Genomic DNA, 16,880 nt, shown 5'->3' with positions numbered 1-16,880 from the left:
TATTTCATCAAGGAGCTTGATGAGTAAGCCCGGTTTCAGTGGTTGGATCTCTTCTACTGTTATGTTCTCAAAACACTTCCTCCTCCGGGCAAGTGTAGCCAGTTTGTTAGTAGGTGAGCTTCTTGCAGAATCTGCACGTGCCATGTTGGGTTATGCCAATCTTCTTCAGATGTCCATTGATTTTGCAGAGTCTTGTTAAGAATTCTGTTAGGATTCCCCAGTTTTTTCCTCCTTTCTTTAATACATTCTATTACCTCTTTCCTTCCAAAGTTTTTTTAGGAGAGTCTTGGATTTTTGGTTTCCATAGAGTGAACCCTGATTTATTTTTATACCCCTGTCTGAGGTGCTCATTGATAGTATGCGTTCTATGCGACAGAGATGCTCGGATCTTATCACTATTCCTTGGACCTAGCAGATATTAACTTAGTTTTGCGTACCTAATTTTGTCTTGCAATTCACCACCAACTTTGAGCTAATGGTAGGGTCATGTAGCGTAGCGCTTTGATGACTGCTTAACTATCTGACATAGTAGCTATATTCTTGTTTTTGTACCCTTTATTCAGATTGAACTTGACTTCAGCTTGGAAGATACTGGTGTATTTTTCCATGGGTCTGTGTTTTTAGTTCCACGACCGAATACTCCAGCCCCCGTACCTTCTTGCATTCTAGATCCACGTGTGTACCATTAGATGGTGGTATTCTTAAAGGAAGTGTTTTGCTCGCTTTCCGACTGCTTTTTAGTTTATTGAGAACTTTGGGTTAAACGCAAACATCCTGCTCATGTCGTCTCTTGGGGCCAGGAGGATGGTCTTTCATTAGGTTGTTGCTATCTCGCCATTTTAGTTTTATTCCTAATCGAGGTTTCTGTTTCATAATAAGAATAATAGTTTTCTGTACTGTCCTCGTTATCATGTGTCAAAACACTTCTTCCTCCGGACAAGTGTAGCATTACAGTTTGTTAGTAGGTGAGCTTCTTGCAGAATCTGCACGTGCCAAGTTGGGTTATGCCAATCTTCTTCAGATGTCCATTTAGTTTGCAGAGTCCTGTTAGGATTCCCCAGTTTTTTCCTCGTTTCTTTAATACATTCTATTACCTCTTTCCTTCTAAAGTTTGTCAGGAGAGTCTTGGATTTTTGGTTTCCAAAGTGTGAGTTCTTCCTTGATTTTCTTTTTATCCTTCCTGTCTGAGGTGCTCATTGATAGTGTGTATTCCTAGGCCACAGAAGGACTCGGATCAAGTTATTAACATTCGATTGTCATTTTTTTTTTAAATTACACGATCAATCAGATACTAAAAAAACTTCTTCATTGTTTTCAAGTCAATGAATTATTGTTTAGCTTTGCTATTTGGTTCGAATCCCGCTCGTGACACTGACTTTTTTTTTATCTCAACCAATACCTTACAAAAAGATTAATTAAATTAAAGAGGTTATTTGGTCAATCGGACCACGAAATCTAATGGATTGTAGATTGTATTGACATTCGTTCGTTTAGACAAATTTATGTAGATAATGAAATAAACGTTTTAGTTTTTTAGCCTTTATTTGCGATGTATATGTTGATATTTTAAAAAAATTGCCCCTTGTAGATTGGTAAATTATGATAAAATAAATCGTTATTATCTTCTAATCGTTATATTCCGTGTGCGCTTTTTATTTTAAGGACTTAACCTCACAAATAATTAATGTCTCCACTCTTGTTTACGTATCTTATTTTATGCACTCATGTTAATAGTAATTGTTATGGTAGTTTTAATATACTTAACACTGTAGCAAAATTTAAAAAAAAAAAACTTGTAAAAAAGGGAAAGAACTTTTCGAAAGTAAGGCTGATGTTGTTAAATCGAGTCTAATTGAATTTTGATTTGCGGGCAAGAGCCGATGGAGAGAAATGAAACGGATCTGATAAGGCCGTAATTAATCTTAATCGAAGAAAATGACTTAGGAATGGGGGCCTAAACAAAATCACCGGATCAATCAGTGTCGGGTAATCCAAGTTTATTCTGGTAAGAGGCCGAGCCGGGGGCGGGGGAGGCGAATCCAGAGTCCTCAACACAGAGCCATGGACCTCTCAAATTGGAAATCTGCAAACCAATTCAGCCTCCTCCACGAGACCATATCCTCTCCACCTTCCTCCGGCAGCTTTCACTTACAAGCTCTTTCACTCCGGGGGCCTAAGTCCTCTTCTTTACTTTAACATCGCGACAACTTATAACCCATTGGATTGAGGTTTGATCGACCCGAATCCTTAACGTTTACAACAAGGCCTTAACTGTCAGCCAATATTGAAACAAACGTATTTTAACAGATAAATATTTTGCCAATAATTATATCTGTTTTGAAACCTCGCATTATTGATTTGTCATCAGGAAACCATTGGTTTAAGATATTTTACAGAATGACAGTGATGATAAGTGAGTGGCCCACTCACTCTTTTATTTTTACTGATATTTATAAAAGAGTGATAAAGCTATGATAATGAAGGAAAGTCGTACTTCGACTTCCTCCCTCGGACTTCTACTACGCTTCAACGAATACCTTTGTATACCTTCGAATTTCGCATTAATAAAATATATTAAATAATAATAACAAAACAATATTTTTTTTTCCGTTTGTATAATTGAATGCTCGGTCAGGTATATATGGAATAAAAGAAAAGAAAACTCTGTTTTCATGAATCACTACTTAGTTTTTATCAGTGATGTGGTCGAATAACATATTTTTAATTTTAAATCTTCGCCATGCTTTTGGGGACTTTATTGTACCTTATTCATGGTTGTACAAAAGGACACAGTTTAATTATGGCCAATTTAAGATTAAATATATAATTCTCTAGTTTTGGCTTGACCAATTAATATATTTCAATTAATTAAGGTTTTTAGTTGAGATAAAAAAAGTCAGCGTCACCTTTGATTTTTCCCTAGTTTTTTCCATTTTTCAAAGGTGGGGTTGAGATGGGAAGTTAGTGTGCGAGATCGAAGTCACGATAGCTCAAGTGAACAGCGGCGTATTTAGCCGAAGTCGTGGGTTCGAATCCCGCTCGTGACACTAGCCTTTTTTTCAACCAGTACCTTAAATAAAGATTGCTTAAATTCTTTTGTATTCATGTTAACTGAAAACCTATTCACTTTTTTCTTTTTTTCACCTTTTCAACTATGAAATAAATATTACATACAACCAGTCTAGTCATTTCATATTTGGAAAGGTGGAGAAAAAATAAAATTTGATTTGACGTTAATTGGCCAAAATTAAAATACATAATATATCATTTTGTAGAGCCCTGAAGAAGGTACAATAAAATTCCGAAAGCTAGGCGAAGATTTAAAATTAAAAATATGTTATTTGATCACATCCCTGATAACAACCAAGAGAACATTATCTGCATAGATTGGTCGGCAAATCTTTGTTTATTTATTTATTTTTTTACAGCTGCATTCTTCGATGAAACAAGTGAAACATGTAATATTTACATATAAATAAAAATAACAGTAGCATGAAAGCTTAAACAGCTACCATCCAGTGATGGTAGCCGTTAGTACATACGATGAGCGAGATGGACTCCGTCCTAGGAGACCGATGTCAACTGTTAAGGTTGTCGCGGGGCCACCGACGCTTCAGTCTTCTGTTGGGATTATTAGGTAATGTGGTGAATGACAGGATTTTGACAAAAGGGTTCGGATGATGGGGTAGTTTGCAATGGAACATTTTGTAGCGGGATCGGGCTAGCTCGGTAACAAGAGGGACGTTTAGGTCGGTATGGATGGTGTGATTGTATACATAGAAAGGGGCGTTGACTATTGTTCTTAGGATTTTGGATTGAAGGGATTGGTTTCGATTGAGGTTGGAACGCTTAGCAGTCCCGCAAAGTTCAAGTCAGTATGTCCAAATGGGGGCCAGGAGGGCAATGTAAAGTTTTCTTTTGTTTGTTAGTGAGAGTTTGGATCGTCTGTCGAGTAGTCGTTTAAGCATGGACAATCGTATGTTTCAGTCTGTGCGGTTAAGTCGTGTAGGGGGTTCCACGTCAGTCGTTTGTCCAGTTAGAGTCCGAGGTATCGTACATGGTTCGCTATTGGGAAGGGTACGTTGGTGGGAGCTTTTTCTTCTTTTGGGTAAATATTATGTTTATTGATTTGGTTGCATTAATCTTTATTTTCCACCAGCATTCTGTGATGCTGGATGTGACAAACTGTGACAGGATCTTTTTCAGGAGAAAGGATTGCGGTATCATCCTTTCGGTAAGGTGAAGATGATAGTGTTAGGTTGCGTAGGTAGGTCGGAGGAAAACTGAGTAAAGAAAGGACCGAGCACGCTGCCCTGTGGGACACCTGCTAGAATAGGATAGATAGGAGACAATGAAATTCTGTGGGATACTTGATAAATCTACAAAACAAAGAATGACTACGTTTCGTCAGATTTATTGACCTCCTCAAGTCGGGCTAGGGGCAGAAAGACAACAGTTGAGATTCTATTCAAGTTATACAAAACGATTAAAACGATTATATTCTCACTTAAAACTAATTTTTTCAGTCAATCTTACAATTTTGAGTTTGAAGGTTGAAGCCTGTTAAGTCATAAATCTGCCTTATTTCCTATGTTCTTCAGGTAAGGACAACCATAAAACAAGTATAACAGTGTTAATCTCTAATTGATAATTATAATAACAATGCTCAGGAAGATAATTACCTGATAATTAATCACACTCGGACACAGATTCAACCAAGGGCCGGAGGTCTGCAGAAGTGGCTAAGACTTGGCACATCACATTTCACGCATAACGCGTCACGCTTAGCGCCTTTATTTAAAACTTAATCTACCGATTTTCTTGTCAACCTATTATGTTTATTACATTCATATGCACATTTATATCACTACGTTTACAATTTTTTATATTTACAGAGTAACCTCACATAACAATCATTAACGAGTCCAACAACTTTTTTTAGAGTTTACAGCATTTAGATCTCTTTTTATGAACAAAGCTTCCATGAATTTATGTTTTTAATATCCATTATATTTAGTAGTCTATTGACCAAATTACTTCTTTCAATTAATTAATCTTTTATTGTAAGTTGTTTTGGTGGAGTTGGTGCCCCAGTGGATCGAAGTCACGATACCCCAAGTTAGAGTAGCGGCGTATTGAGCTGAAGGTCGTGGGTTTGAATCCCGCTGGTGGTACTAGCTTTTTCATTCCAACAAAAACCTTACATAAAAATATTTATTTTTGTAATATGTTATTCTAAAATGTCTTTCCTTTAAAGCATGTAGGGATAAGGCTGAATTAGAGTCTTTATTATTTTTGACAGCGTATTGATGTTTGTATATTCTACGGCGTAGGTTTTGCCCTGTTTCTCCGTAATATATACCAGTACAATTATTGTATGAATATGCTTGAATACTTTATACAAAACCATTATGGTTACCTGTTTCAATTTTATCTTTTAGATTTGGAGTACAACTTGTCTGATGGGGTTGTGGTTCGATATGGAAGATTTACATCAGGAGAACTTTTTTTAATTTTTTGTTTATTCGTTCACATAAGGCTTGCAAATATGGCACTGCAATATATATTAATGTTATACAGTAATATTGCGCATCATTTTATAATTATGTATTTTGTGGTTCTGAAATCCTGTTAATTTTCCATAACTCAGTATTATTAATTTATAACATTTTAAGATAAACTATTGTTAGTCAGAATCTGCATCACTAAATCTCTTTACTTATTATGAGAATATAATAATTTTTATGAAATGTGTGATTTAGATGAAAAATTCGTATCATGAGCGGGACTCGACCCTTTCGTCACATCAATTATAATTCAATTTGAATAATGACTTTGGTCAATTAGCCCGACTTAAAACATATAGATAAATATAATAATTTGTATTCCTTTTAAGCAAAATAGAATTAATATACAAAATATCACCATCTTTCAGTTGCTCTGTCCCGCGACTATCATTGGCATGGTATGTCGAATAATACACCTCAATTTCAAATTTTACCTATTTCTTCGAGTGAGCCATCAATCGAAATAAGTAATAAACTGAAGGTGCGAGGTCTGGACTATTATAGCGAGTATGGTTGGAGTTCGATCCAATGATTTTTAACACACTCGTGATGAACATTTTTCTACTTACAGTTCATCCATGGTAATGACCCATCACGACCTTTTGTCCACGTGTTAATTTTGCATTTGGAAATCCCTACGTGAGAATCTTTTGTTAAAAGTTCTTATCACACGGTCGCGTTAAAAAACTTTTGTATGAAAGAGGCGTTGGTGCATTATTCTGTCCTTTTTTGACCTTCTCCATGTCGTGATTAACGGTATCTTTCTTCAGTCCAAGTCAATGGCAAGTGAAGTACTTTGGACTTGATTGTGTAGAACCTCATGTAGATCCAGTGATAACAGCCCTGAGCCCTTTCATCCTTTAAATGATCTGTTTTTAAATTTTTCAAACCAATTCAGACCAGTACACTGGTTGTCTTCAGTTTATTTCACGGGGACTTTGACAGGATGAAATTTTTGTTATCTTTAATCTTAATCTAATGGGCACTCTCAACACGACACGCAAGAATGACACAATTACACAGAAGACAAACACTTTGAGCCCTGAAGATGACCTCAATAATGATGGAAACGTTGGCACGATAAAGAAAATATTTTTCTGAAACCTACATCACACCAGACCGCATCTCACGATTTCTGAATAATTTAATCTTAATGTTAAACCCTGTACTTGTTTCAAAACTTAACTAGCAAATGCGACAATCGACTATCTATCATCCACGGGTATTATAATTTTACCAGTAAACTTTACTTTCAACCACATGACAAGAAAGAGAATTGGGTTTAGGTTCCTCGATGGATCCCCGAACGTACTTCAATTTAGCCAAAATCCAACTTATATACGTAATTTTCCAGGAACACCTTGAGCTTATCGGAGACTGGTGTAAAAAATTGAGTACAAGACTGAACGAAGAAAAATGCACCTAGTGCACTTTTACGCTGAAAAAGCAGTCTTGCCCTCGGTTGTACATCAACAACAGAGAGATACCAGTTTACACTCAGGTCAAATACCTGGGACTATATCTCGACATCAGACTGACATGGAATCCCGACACAAGACTTAAAAAAACAGCAACAATACAAGACTTCTAAGACCGAAATCGTCTTTGACAATTAAAACAAAGCTAACACTGCAAGACTTTACTAAGACCAATATGGACATACGGAGTTGAACTGTGGGGACTGCCAAGCCTTCCAATATCCTGCGCATCCACTCCTTGCAATCCAAAGTCCTTAGACAAATTGTCAAAGCACCTTATTATGTCACTAACTTCACTATCCATAAAGACTTCCACATTCCTTTTGACAACGAACTAATCCGGACCAGATTCCAAGACCAACCTTTCTAATCATCATAACCATACTGCTCGAGCCCTCTCCACTATTCCCATCCTGACAACCCACCACGTCGCCTCAACCGACGATGGCCGCGGGACCTCTTTGACCCCTAATCATACACACTGAGTGCCAGCAATGGCTAACATGTGTTCTACCGGTGCAGAGCTGGCATTAGTGCGATATATTAATCATGTGTACATATTTGTATAGCGGTACTCGTGTCGGCCTTGGGTCGGCATGGGCGGCGGGTGCCCTATCAGAGGCACACGAGGGTTAGGGTACGAGATCCTGTCTGCATAGACGGGGGAGGGTGCATAACCATCTGTACTACGTGGTAACAGAAATGTTCCAAAATCCTGCTCCTGTTATACTGGGAATGGATTCGTAGTGGTACGTGGTGACGCCCCTGGCGGGAACTTAGAGAAGAAGCTGTCTTCTACATGTGACCTTCGCACGAAACTTGCGTATGACCACCGTTATACACCCGGCCTCAAGGTATCGGCGGATCGGATGGCAGGAGGTTGAGGACGCTATGATTATGCAGAAAAGTCCCTCGAATGCGTGAGTAGTGGCGGATGGGAACAGGTAGTGAATCGGTGGCTCCTACTCGAGTATGCTTTGCACGTAGGTTTGGCTGAGCTCGATTGGAGGCTTTTACCGTAGGCGTTACTCCTCTAGGGGGTGGTTAGCAATTCCACTTTAAACAAAACCGCGGCAGGAGCGGATCCGATAGTTTCTACGCTGGAGAAGCCCCAATACTCTAGATAGAGTGGCCTTCTCTATTTAGGTAGTGCGCGGGAGACCAGGCTGATTTATTTCGGCTTAGGTAGCGCTATGCGCGCGGCATTCGGTCTGATGCTTAATGCGGACCCGACCACTCGGAATGGGCAATCGGGGAGCGATGTTGTTTTGGCCCTTCGGGCTGAGCTGCCTCTGCACCAATGCTGCGGCAGTAACACCATTCTGTCGTATGTGGAGGTGCGTCAGCTCTCATCTTGACAATCAAACGTCCGATAAGGCCAAATAGGCTAGGTGCGGACGTTAAAGATCCTCATTCTCCTTTTTAGGACGACGAGTATACAGGAAAGCATGTATATATTTGTATAGTATACTATCATGTATAGGTAACAAATAAATTTGAAAAAAGTATATATATATGTGATTGGCATCTCGTCATTTATGTATTGTAATTTATATCATTTTAGTAAAAATTCGATTCTTTGTCTTGCCGCAGGAAGAATTCAGGGTGTTTGAAATACGTTTTTCCCTAAATTATTCTTTTATTTTATATTGCATAATTTTTAAATTATACGAATAAACACTCATTAATCAACGTATTTACAGTCGGTGGAATTTGTGTATTTGATAACTCTTTTAATACACCCTATTGGTATTTTAAGGGGAAATTATAGCAGGAAATTTATATTTATTTACCTCTGGGTCGTAATAAAACTTGATTAGAAGGACCTGGAATTGAAGTCTGCCGTGCTAATTCGTTTGGATTTGTTAAAGTCATGATAAGAGAATGTTTCCGTTTTAAATTATGCCTTTCCGACCTAATCCCAATTTCAGCTCCGTCTACGCTCCGTTTAACCTGTGATTCACCTTTAAATTGAATTTTTTTATGAGCCTCCTTGAATTAACACCTCCGCGGGGAAGGTTAATAAAAATTTACTAAAAACCTACAGACCCACGCTATAAAGAACTACCAAACCCATGAATTACTCTTATCGAAGAACCCTCAACTCCTTAAGACAGAGACACATCACTATAAAATAAAATATATTGGTAATAGTGCATAAATACATACACTGAGAAATTGGATTGTAAGTTACAATACAGAAAAAATGATTTTTTTATATAAAAAAAATAAACGGCACTTAAAGTAATTGAAATAAAAAACATCAATCCTGACTCGATTATGCCAATTACATAACCACATTACATAAAGAAAATAAATCGAGTTCAACCCTTAACCGGGTTTGGCGTCAAATGACGATCATTTATCACAATTTTACCGCCATTAAAAAAGTGTCAATTTCAAGCTAATTTTAGTAGCTATTTTCAGATAATACTTTTTTTACAGAAATAAATTGCAGTAAATGGTTTAGAAAACAATAATGTATATGGTTTATAAACAATAGCCGAACAAATCATTCTCATCCTTGGCCCGGGCCATAAAATTGCAGTGTACATTAATCATACATGGTTAAAGCATTGGGTCAGTTAGAGAAGAAAACAAAGTCTGTTCTCAAGAACCGTTTCCACTTTTACGTTTTTGCACATTTCCACTATGTCTTAAACTCGGACTTAGCCATGGCAAATTCATCACACACGTTTTACAACGATAAAAATAAAGCTTATCGTTTATAAAATTTAAGATCATAGTAAAGAACATAAAAAGCAATCGTTTGGCTAAGCATTGCAGTACAATGTTGCAGGTGTGCAATCGACTTTTACTGCATCATGCTAAGATCCTTGTTTAACGTTACACAGCAATATTCAGAATCGACATTGCACGACAAACTTTGAAGTTTTGTGGATTTAATGTATCCTAAAAAACATATTATGCAATTTTTTTCAAAATATACAAAATTTTGTTTTTTCTCTATCAAACCACCTTCTCTTTTTTTCCTTTTTTCACAATAAATCCCTTTCTCACTTACTCTTCCAATCCCGCTCTCTCTCTCTCTCTCACCCATTCATTCTCTTTCACTCTCTCTCTCTTTCTCTCTCTCTCTCTCTCTCTCTCTCTCTCTCTCTCTCTTCAATCTCTCTCTTTCTTCCCACTTTCTCTTATTCACTCATTAGGTTTTAATTATTTTCTCTCACTAAACATAAGCAAAGACAAATTACAACAGAATAAATAAACAATAATTATATACATATAATAATATACAGGGTGTTACAGAGTTAAATGTCATTTATGCTCTGGCGGATTCACAAAATAAAACGTAGTTCAGTGTTATCAGAACGAGTTTTCTGTCTTGACTCATTCCTGAGTTATTAACGTTTTTGAGATTTTAGTCTTTCAGATTTTTTACATAAAACCGTAATTTCTCATATTTAGCCTCAATAAAATTTAAATCTGATTATTTGGAAATAGTGAGATGCGGTCTGGTGTGACGTAGGTTCAGAAAAACATTTTCTTTATCGTGCCAACGTTTCGATCTTTAATGAGATCATCTTCAGGGCCTGGGATTTACGAACATTGTTTAAATTTAACAAATACCTGTAGGATATGGAAAAAAGTGAATTTATACAATGCAAAAAAATATTTTTTATATTCAATCAAAGTATTTGTACTCACCCAAATGGTCAAAGTGAGTACAAATATTTTGATTGAATATAAAAAACATTTATCTCCGAATAATCATTGACTAACGGCCACTAAACACCACACATATAATTTTAATGAGAATTTCCTTCCTTGGTTAGGTTAGATAATTAATATTTAAAGTAGTAGGTAGGTAGGAAATTGATATGACATGAGTTACATACTTTTTTACATTAAAATTATGAAGAATCATATCCGCCAATCTGTCCAGCTGCATGGAAATAGAATGCATGGGCTTGATGTAAAATTGGCAATGCATAATATAATTTTAATTTAAAAATTCCCTAATTCTTTGCAGTACTAATTTCTCTGCAATTTTTGAGAGAGTACTAAGCGGTGATTCTTGCGTATCGTGTTGAGAGTGCCAGTGAGATATTGCTGTTTTACTCGAGAATGGCACAAACACGCAGAAAACAAACACTTTGAGCCCTGAAGATGATCTCAATAAAGATTGAAACGTTGGCACGATAAAGAAAATGTTTTTAGAAAAGGTTTTTGATAAAAACCTACGTCACACCAGACCGCATCTCACGATTTCCAAATAATCATAGACTAACGGTCACTAATCACCACACATAAATCTGATCTTTATTTCTCGGACTACATTAAATTTTCCACAAGAAAACAACATTTCCGTTGAAAAATCTGTGCTTCAAAATACACAGTAGCCGCTCAAAAAATAACAAATGTCAAAACCCATGGCTTTTAGGAAATACACAATTGTGGCTCGGGCATTGACGTTTCCATTAAAATTTTCGGGGATTTCACCAAAGTTGCCTTATTTTATAAGTACTCCAAGAGCATACTCACTTGTACATTGTTTAGAAGTTTTATTAGTGAAATATTTTTTACAAGGTTGAAAAACATGATGTTGAACCCAAGGAGAGCAGTAACCCAAGAACATCGTACATGTCATATTTTTCATAAAAAATACATTTATTAGTTGGTAACCAAAATTAGATTCTTACAAAAAGCCTCACGCCTCTTCCGTCGGGCATAACACAAAAATGGTCAATCCCATCAGAATTTTCCTTTCAGTAAAAGTGGCATAAAATAAGCTCTAGAATCGAATCGTACAATAAAAAATGTGGTATTTTCATTTGAAATAACAAAGTTAGTGTCATTTTCCAGGTGGAAGAGAAAGTTATGTTAAATTTGTTACCACTACGCGATTCCTAGCCACAATTAAATTTGAGTTTCTATAAGACCATTTTTTTTCTAAAGTTAATCATTTTCAAAATAAACGGGGTGGGCCATCTTGTTACAAAAAGCATACTACCCTCACACGTCTTCCGTCGGGCATAACTTAGAAAATTTTCCTTTCAGTAAAAGTGGCATAAAATTAGCTCTAGAATCAAGGACTCGAATTGTACTTTAAAAAATAGTATTCTTATTTAAAATAACAAAGTGTCATTTCCCAGTTAGATAAGAAAGTTATGTTAAATCTTTAGTCACGCGATTCCTAGCCAAGATTAACTTGGGGGTTTGTATAAGACGATTTTTTGCTAAAGTTAAGCGTTTCCGAATTAAATGGGTGTATTATAGAAGTTAATACACCTTGTAAATAATATATGTGTACATGCATACAAAATTGAACGAGATTAAAACAACATGAGTGTCAATAGAAATTATTTAATTATAATTGTTTGAAAGAAAATTCACCAAAACACCAAAAAATCAGTGTTGCCCACAGTGTTACCAAAACGAAGGATGAAGGGAAAAACTTGCGAAGGGAAAATTCGATTTTCATATATACACGTATAATGTTCACACCTAGGCTGTAAATTGTTGATAGTTATTTATGGGAAAGACGAAGTTTTGATGTATTTATTACTTAATCAAAAATAAGCAATAAACAAACGTTGAAATCTTTAATTGTGGTGACTTTATTGCTTTCTTTTCAATCAGGACCCAGTTCTTTTATCTGTGAATTATTTTTTACCCCTTATTCACTTCACAGTTGAGTCGTTGGTCATATCAAACATTTTCTTACATAAACTAACGTTGCTACATACTTTTCAATTAATTAATCATTAAGTAAGGTATTGGTTGAGAAAAAAGTCAGTGTCACGAGCGGGATTCGAACCCACGACCTTCGTGTCCACTACACTACCACCACCAGGTCAATCGGACCACGAAACCTAATCGGTTGCTACATACATTTATCGTTGTATTTTCAACTTATTTTAAAAATTCCCACAGTGTGAGTTCAGTGAAACTGATCTTTTTCTAATTTTTATGTAATAGTGCTTGTTATTCTAAATTTCTTCTTTACCAAATTCTGCACAAATTTGTTTTTTTAGCATCTTCAGTGGGTTGTGTAAAGGTTTTCGTTTGATCACCCGTTAGACCAGGAATCCAAGACTGATAGTACATCATTTCCCAAAATTCGGGACCAGTAGGATGAGATGGGGAGTTGGTGTCCGAGTGAATTGAACTCACCGTAGCTCAAGTTGTTAGAGCAGAGGCGTATTGAGCCGAAGGTCGTGGGTTCGAATCTCGCTCATGAAACTAGCTGTTTCATCTCAACCAACACCTTAGACAAAAAGTACAATTAATATAAATAATTAATAAGTCAACTCTGACTTCTAAATACCATTTCCCAAAATGTTCAGAATTTCAAGACCTTTCGTTGTCGAACGAGGAAATATTATAGTCCTTGTTTAACAGGTATGCTGTATCCGGCAACTGGGTCGGTTAACCTGTTATAAATAGGTTCAATTGGTGTAACTACTGTTTTGCAGCGGTAAGGAGCATTGTCCCAAGTAAGTTACCGATGTTCATCACCCTTAATCACCAGTGCCTGGGACCCCCGCTCCGCCCGTTCCACCACAAGCTAAGCCTTCCAATGCTTCCAGGGCGCCCATTGTTCCAGCTGAAAACAAGATTTATCCGTCAGACGAGAGGCCCGTTTCCAGTTAACGTGATCCAACATGGAGTACGAGGCCGGGTAATTGGAGAAATAGTCGCCCTCCCGTTCCATAATAAATCCGGCCCCCGCGGAAATTGATTTTATAACAGTAATAATGCCAATTGGCTACCTTGTGACGAAAATAAATCAAAATTGACATTTTTGAAAAGAGAAAAGAGGAAGAAACAGATATTATTTTAAACGGCTCATTATATATATAACGATATAAATAAATCATACGCTTTCTATAAAATGTAACGACAAAATAAACAAGAGATCCAGACAGAATCAAACAAGGTAAAAATCATTTTTATGAGAAAAGACCCTTTTTTTAGCTTCATTCGTAAACTGTTTTTGAATTACCTGGAGGTTATTTGGTCAATCGGACCACGAAATATAATGGACTTAATAAAGTCAAATGAAGTATATCTTCTCTAAAGCTGTCCGTGGCCATTTCATTTGTCGCCGAGAATCGAATTCTGATGACACGACATTTGAAAAATGGCAAAAAGAGGGAAAATTCGAAAGGTAGCTTGAGATGGGAGGTTGGTGTCCGAGTGGATCGAAGTCACGATAAACTTCAATAAGCAACTTCAATCAAGCAGAAAATACTTCTTCGGCGAGCATTAACCTATGGCCTTATTCAAAATCATCCTTGGTTTTCGCATATTTACATAGAAAGTAACACCAAAACGCACAAGGCTCGCTGTTTACTCACTTTTCTATTCAACCCAATGGACTTGGTCTTCTGTGTCTTCTTAATAAAGCCTAGAACGCACTAAGATTCTTTGAATCGATTCATTGTTGCGATGCAGCCCCGACTCTGCTCCGCGACAAAGAACCGTGTCCAGACCACAATTCTGTTCACATTCATCAGTGCCTGCGAAAATGATGAGGAACTAGTTCTCAGGAATTTCCCTTGCTCTTTTTTGCATAGTACGTAGTGCATCCTATCGGAAGTGCATTAAAAAACTATCATTTTAAAGTGTGCATTTCTTTTCAATTGCGGCGATGGAAACACTGAATTTTTGTGTTAAACCGTTCAATGTTTGGCTTTTCCCGATTTGTGTATTCCGTGAATGATATATCCCACAAGCTCCGATGGGAATGTATGTCTTCAATAACTGTAAAGTCAACTCGGTACTCCACTACTTTAATACAAGACAGTATCAAAATCTTCAAGAAAACACTCACTAGAACGTCAACTAAACAAATGAAGCAAGAGCTTTTGTTCCGATTCACGTCCGCACTGCCAAATGTTGCGCAACATTGAGTCAAAGAATCCCACATCGGATGGGATTCAAAAGAGTCTCAAAATGCTAACTCGCAACACACCAAATTCATCGCAACAATGAGTCGGGGCAGCCCGGACTCAGGCTAGACGCAGCCGAGACACTCCGGAGATTCAAAGAGTCGACTCAAAGAATCCCAGTGCGTACTAGGCCTAACACTGCACTGTCAAGGACCTTGTTATGGGAACCATGGCAAATTTGGCCGGCCATAGCTTGCTCAACCGTACCCAGATGATTACTGCAGCAGATAAACCTACCAGGTACACGGCAGTACGTTGTTCTGGTATCATAAAATGACTCGCATAATTCGCTGACTGGCACAGCTCCATAGCCCAGATAGCACAGGTTCACTTCATTATATTGTGTGGTCCGATTGACCAAATAACTTCTTTCAATTAATTAATCTTTATGTAAGGCATTGGTTGAAAAGAAAAAAATAGTGTCACGAGCGGGATTCGAACCCACGACCTCCGGCTAAATACGCCGCTGTTCTACCACTTGAGCTATCTTGACTTAGATCCACTCTGACACCAACTTCCCATCTCAACCTACCTTTCGAATTTTCCCTCCTTTTTTGTGATTTTTCAAATGTCGTGTAATCATCGCTCATGACACTTTTTCATTTCAACCAATGCCTTTCATAAAGATTAATTAATTGAAAGAAGTTATTTGGTCAATCGGACCACGAAATATAATAGACTTAATAAAGTCAAAAGAAGTATTTCTTCTCTAAAGCTCTCCGTGGTCATTTCATTTGTCGCCGAGAATCGAATCCTGATGACACGACATTTGAAAAAATGGCAAAAAGAGGGAAAATTCGAAAGGTTGTATGTTGAGATGGGGAGTTGATGTCCGAGTAGATCGAAGTCGCTGTAGCTCAAGTGGTTAGAGCTGCGGCGTTATTTGAGCCGAAGGTCGTGGGTTCGAATCCCGCTCGTGACACTGGCTTCTTTATTTCAACGAATAAATATTAATTAATTATAATTAACATTTATTAGAACTTTTGGGCTACAAATGGTTTATTTATGCTACCTACTGTTGAGCCCTGAAGAAAGTACAATAAAGTTCCGAAAGCTAGGCGAAGATTTAAAATTGAAAATATCTTTCTTACACCATATCTCTTAACAACTAAGAGAAAACTATTTATGGTACATTAAAAAAAAGTATCATAGAAATTATAACAAGATCATTAATTAAATGTATCAAATCGACCATTTGGAAGTCGGAAAAATTCAATTTAAAAGATAAAAATCGGCTTTTATGACTAATCAAAAAACGTATATTTCAAAAGGCTTACAATAATACATTTATATACATAATGTATATCGTGTACGCTATGGGCAATATACAACCACATACGTGTTACGTTTTTAGCATTTATGATAGCTGGGATATAAAGTATATCGTAGAATCCATCAGGTTGACGGTGTCGCGATCGGCGAGGAACTTGGATTTTATGGGTCATCAAAAACGATTGATAACGTCGTAACAACTTAAAATAGACCTATTTAGGGATGAGAGGGGTTGTAACATTTCCGATATTTACTAAATTTTTCGATTCACCCCAACTGGAAATAGTTTTTACAAAAAATATATTTTTCATTTCAGGTGCCAAAGAGGGAATAAAATGTTGTCGCCACAAAGATCTCTGCTCATAACCATCATCTGTCTTGCTCAAATTTGTTGGTAAGTTATATTTAAATACATTTTACTTAAGAAACAAACCAAACATTCGCCCGGACACTATTTTTCTTATTCGAAAATTCTCTCTCTTACCTTATTTCTCTCCCTGTCTCTTTTATTCACCTTTTTTTCTCTCTCTCCCTTATTTTCTAACTCTATTTCCTTGTGTTTCATTCAGGCAATTATAATATAAATTACATGTTGAAATGTGTAAGATCTGACGGTCGTTTTTTATTGTACACCGAGAGGGAAA

At 36.8% G+C, this 16,880-nt stretch overlaps 1 protein-coding gene across 3 annotated transcripts in view; it reads left to right on the top strand.

The window, feature by feature from the left end:
• LOC106661879 (glutamate-gated chloride channel) overlaps nucleotides 1-16,880 on the top strand; it is a 185,290-nt gene that overhangs the window by 131,803 nt on the left and 36,607 nt on the right. For all 3 annotated transcript variants that reach the window (XM_014385611.2, XM_014385610.2, XM_014385606.2), the window contains exon 3: nucleotides 16,553-16,630. In XM_014385611.2, coding sequence (XP_014241097.1) covers nucleotides 16,572-16,630 — 59 coding nt within the window. In that variant the 5' untranslated portion in view covers nucleotides 16,553-16,571. The remainder of the gene's footprint in view (nucleotides 1-16,552; nucleotides 16,631-16,880) is intronic.

Source organism: Cimex lectularius, unplaced genomic scaffold, assembly GCF_000648675.2.
Source record: "Cimex lectularius strain Harlan isolate CLEC.00 unplaced genomic scaffold, Clec_2.1 scaffold34, whole genome shotgun sequence".
NCBI lineage: Eukaryota > Metazoa > Arthropoda > Insecta > Hemiptera > Cimicidae > Cimex > Cimex lectularius.
The sequence above is the reverse complement of the archived record's forward strand: the minus strand, read 5'-3'. Positions and strand labels throughout refer to the sequence as shown.